This window comes from Nuphar pumila, unplaced genomic scaffold, assembly GCF_984573655.1.
Source record: "Nuphar pumila unplaced genomic scaffold, dmNupPumi1.hap1.1 HAP1_SCAFFOLD_696, whole genome shotgun sequence".
Classification (NCBI taxonomy): Eukaryota; Viridiplantae; Streptophyta; class Magnoliopsida; order Nymphaeales; family Nymphaeaceae; genus Nuphar; species Nuphar pumila.
This window is the reverse complement of record NW_028323456.1, coordinates 2110-6093: the sequence shown is the minus strand read 5'-3', so window position 1 is coordinate 6093 and position 3984 is coordinate 2110. Positions and strand designations below refer to the sequence as shown.

The window sequence follows — 3984 nt, the reverse complement described above, 5'->3', positions numbered from 1 at the left end:
TCACTCACCAATGGTTGTGGAGCCGAATGGGGCTACAATCCCTCGAGCAGCCAACATGTCTAAAGCCTCCTGCCGACTTTTTGGCAAACCATCCGGAAAAACCTGCAAACTGCAGATCCAATCAGTGCGTGAGCTCATGCCCTGCATTATGCTGCACACCATTACATTTTCACCACAAAAGGAGACATTGTCGTGGCCCCTGCGGCTGATGCAGATATTCTATGGGCCCTAGCCCTGTGCTGTACTGATCTGCTGTCTACATTGCAATTGTCTGCAGAATTCCTTGATTGCACCCATCTAGTGAGGGTAAACACAACAGGCTCATGAGCGTTTGGAGGGGCTGCTTATGGTTGAAGACAGCAGCAAGGGTACGCATATAGCAAACACCTCTGTATTGCTAATGCCCAAATTCGCTGACAGTTAGGCATCTTCTGGTCCGGACATCATGTGGTCGACGCCACAGCTTGAAACGATAGATATTTCGCTGCACGCATGCGCAGTGCGTGGTGGCAGCATTACAAAGTGGGGATTGTGGCAGAGACATAGCATCATGACATTCCTATCCATTCCTTGAAAGTCCTTGAAAGTCCTGACATAGTGACGTACCTTAATCCATTCACGCTTACGCATGTTGGTGAACCATCCCGTTACTTGAGACACTTGCAGGCCTGCCTTTTCGGCCAAGTCTAGCCTCTCACTCTCCTGCACAGTGCAATGTGAATGTTGGGCATGGGACGTTGCATTTCACCCATACGCAGTAGGCATGTTGCGAAGGAGCAATATTGTGAAGGAGCACTCACCTCGACCCAATAGCACGGACACAAAGTCCCAACATCATTCAGGGTTAGACAATACACCAAGCAATGGAAGTTGTTAGGCCGCATCAGGGGCAAAGTGAATTAGTCGTGGACACTCTGAGACATCTCAGGTCTCAAACCTCTATGCAGCAGCTGGCCATCCCAATCATGAATCCAAAATGCACGTGGGGACATTGCCCAGCTTGGCTACAAACGCAAGGTAGGTAGGCGGTGTGAGGAATTGTTGTACATCACAACGCCCCAGTCCTTTATTGTGCACTGCCTTCTGCCTTACATTCGAAATGCTGCAAAGCAACATCATGAGAATGTACGCTTTTGTATAGAGATGACGCACGTTGGGATACGGCCACTCAATATGAGCCGACCACCAAGGGCGGAGCATATTGAGGGCGGTAGGGGAAAGATACTGCCGCTTTGCCTTGGCGCCAAACTCTGCATGCAGATCCAGTATCTCCTTGCAATACTTCCGCTTCAATGTCGCCCTGTGCTCGGGCTCGGGCAGTGCAGGAGCACTCTGGGGCTTCTCAAGACTGCAGGTACTTCCACAATTGTCAGCTGCACAGCACAGGTCTTGTTAGGTTTGAACTATCAAGATCGTCCTGCTGGTGCAGAACTCAACGCTCGCTGAAGGAGTCGAGGCATGTAAACCTCCAGGTTTGGGGAATTGTTGCGATTGTATGATAAGATCATGATCATATCATACAATACCACTTCCACCCTTTGTGAATGATTGGATAAGCAACTCTTCCATGGGGTTTTGACACAGCAGCCAAGCTAGTTCCGGACCGCTTGCCTCTGATCATGGTGTTCGTAGCGCTGATTGCCAAGATGATGCAATAGAAGTTGCCTCTTCACGTGGATGCAGTAGCGTCAAAGCTGGTAGTACATCATCGTTATTACGATTCCCAAGTAGTTCCTGGCCCAAGTAGTTCTTGGAGTTGCTAATGTCCATGTGGATGCGGTAGTGTTGTAAAATGATACATCATCATCCTCATCACATTGTCAATGCACATGAGTGTTCCTCTTGTCTCCAGACATCTTGGGAAAGGTTGTTATGGACGCTTCATCCTACCTTTCAATTTGAATTCCCTGTGCCTTCTTGGGGGTGGAGTCCATGATGGTGGCCATATTGGCGTGGAACGTGTTGATAACCTGGTTTGCCTCCAGCTGAGACGCTAGCATGTCGTGCTTGTAGCTCTTCAAGGCGGCATGGTATTGTTCCTGCCACCCACGTAAGCAACATCAGAATTTAAAAGCGATACGCCACCCATGAGGGCCGGCTGACAACGGGCGAGACTGCCATGGCTGATCCCACCCTTAAACGAATCTAGACGGCTTCGTGTTACTGGCTCAAAGATGTGTCAGCAGCGATGCCAGCACAATACTCCACTGCAAACGGCTGTAGCCTGTTATCTGTGGGTGATAAACCAATGACACGTTAAGCAGCCGTAGACAACTTGCCTGGCCAACTTGTTGTCTGCATCTCACATTCATTTCTGCTGCAACGCTGTTCGCTGTTCATATGCCTGCAGAGGATTTGTCTCCTAGATCATAGTGGGGGCATTATGGGGGCATTGTGCGTATCCAGCATCATGTCAGAAATGTGTTGGGACTTGGACAAGATGACAGCTCGTAGGACTTGCCACAAAACTAGCTGTACATTGTGTTTCCCAGATGCGCAAGCCAAGGGATAAGCTGCCTCTTAATTCACATATCCCGGGGTGACAGGGGTTTGCTGTCATGGCGAAACAATGGCATGTCAATGCTTTGCCAGCGTCGAATCATTCACTCAAAGCTAGCAGTGTGAAGCGGATGATATGTCATGAGCTTTGCTGACACGTACCATGAAGTTGTTGATCTCGTGCAGACACTCAATTGAAAGGGTGTTATGAGTGCTCCATGTGGATTGTGTGGCATTGTCAAGCTCCAGCAGGCTCTGAAAACAAGTCAGAAGCCCTCAGAACAAATGTGGGCAAGCTCGTGGACAACATGAGGGCTCCTGTACAACTACAGTGACTTCCACAGGCTTGTACCCAAGCCAAACCATACTTCTGTCCGTTTGCTTATCGAGATGCAGCAAGGAAAGCAACTTAGGTGGCATCATTACATGTGTCACCGTGCTTCTCATAACCAGGTGACGCGTACACTTCACTTGTCCAGCAAGAATATAACCGATGGGTCAACATATTCATGCAAAAGCAGCGCGGGATGTGTCACCAAAACATAATGATGGCAAGATGTAGCCTTGAAGCAACAGTCACATAAGCAGAAGTCAGAATATCGGTGGCGTTGAGACTATGAGTACAAACATGCAGATCACTCCACGCCAATACGCTGTATCTGTCTGGTCGGTGCACGTGACTGTTTCAGGGAATGTTGCTCTTGTAGCACCGCTGCATGCAGCAAGCATGGCTGCAAGTTCGGCTCAACAAATAAGCAACGAAAGTACTCTTCTCAACAAATCAGCATCTTGTTGATCATTGGTTCGATCTATTGTTCTACGCCCATGTGCATCGCCTCGGTGGGGTGGTGGTGCACAATGTAGCCTGTAACACTTAGAAAAGGCGTTCATTACCTGTTTATGCCTAGCAGCCAGTGCGGCAAGATGCGAGGCGCTTGCCGAGATGCTCTGTATCTCAAATAGCAAGTTGATGATGTCCTTAAAACGAGTGTGTTGCGATACAACCATCTGAAGCGATTGGTTGTCCTTCAAGCCCAGCACGTCGCCCTCAATTTGTGCCTGCACAATAATGTCTTGTTGATGATCAACAAAGTACCGGTTCCCATGTCGCATTTAAAGAGATACCACCGTCCATGTCGATGCAGTTTTGTTGCAAAGGATACATCAGCCGGCGCCTATTCGACCGGGATGAAGGAGAGGTAGTGGACGTATCCTGCTTCTCAGAGGCGTGCAAGTACATGCGTTACATCATTGCTGTTCTGACCAGTGTCACAGAAGTGTTAACCGAGTCACAGACGACAGCAAGAAAATGTGCTACCCAGCCTGGGTCCCAGAGACTCTGGCAGAGCGGGCATTGCCATCATAGGCTAGCTGATGGATTACGGTGTGGATGAAGAAGAATTGACCATTGACATGTGAAGGATGTTTTTCGCAGTGCAGTATTCAAGTTTCCTTGGCGGACATTGCTCTTGCTTCGACGCACAT

General features: G+C 49.0%; 1 protein-coding gene across 1 annotated transcript; it reads right to left on the bottom strand.

The window, feature by feature from the left end:
* Positions 1-3612, bottom strand: LOC149809892 (homeobox protein knotted-1-like 2). The gene is made up of 6 exons (XM_089994552.1): positions 3394-3612; positions 2662-2754; positions 1891-2039; positions 1153-1348; positions 607-702; positions 1-141 (listed from the first exon to the last, which is right to left on the bottom strand). The coding sequence occupies exons 1-6, from the start codon at positions 3610-3612 to the stop codon at positions 1-3; spliced, it is 894 nt and encodes a 297-aa protein (XP_089850678.1).
* Between the last annotated feature and the right edge of the window lie 372 nt (positions 3613-3984).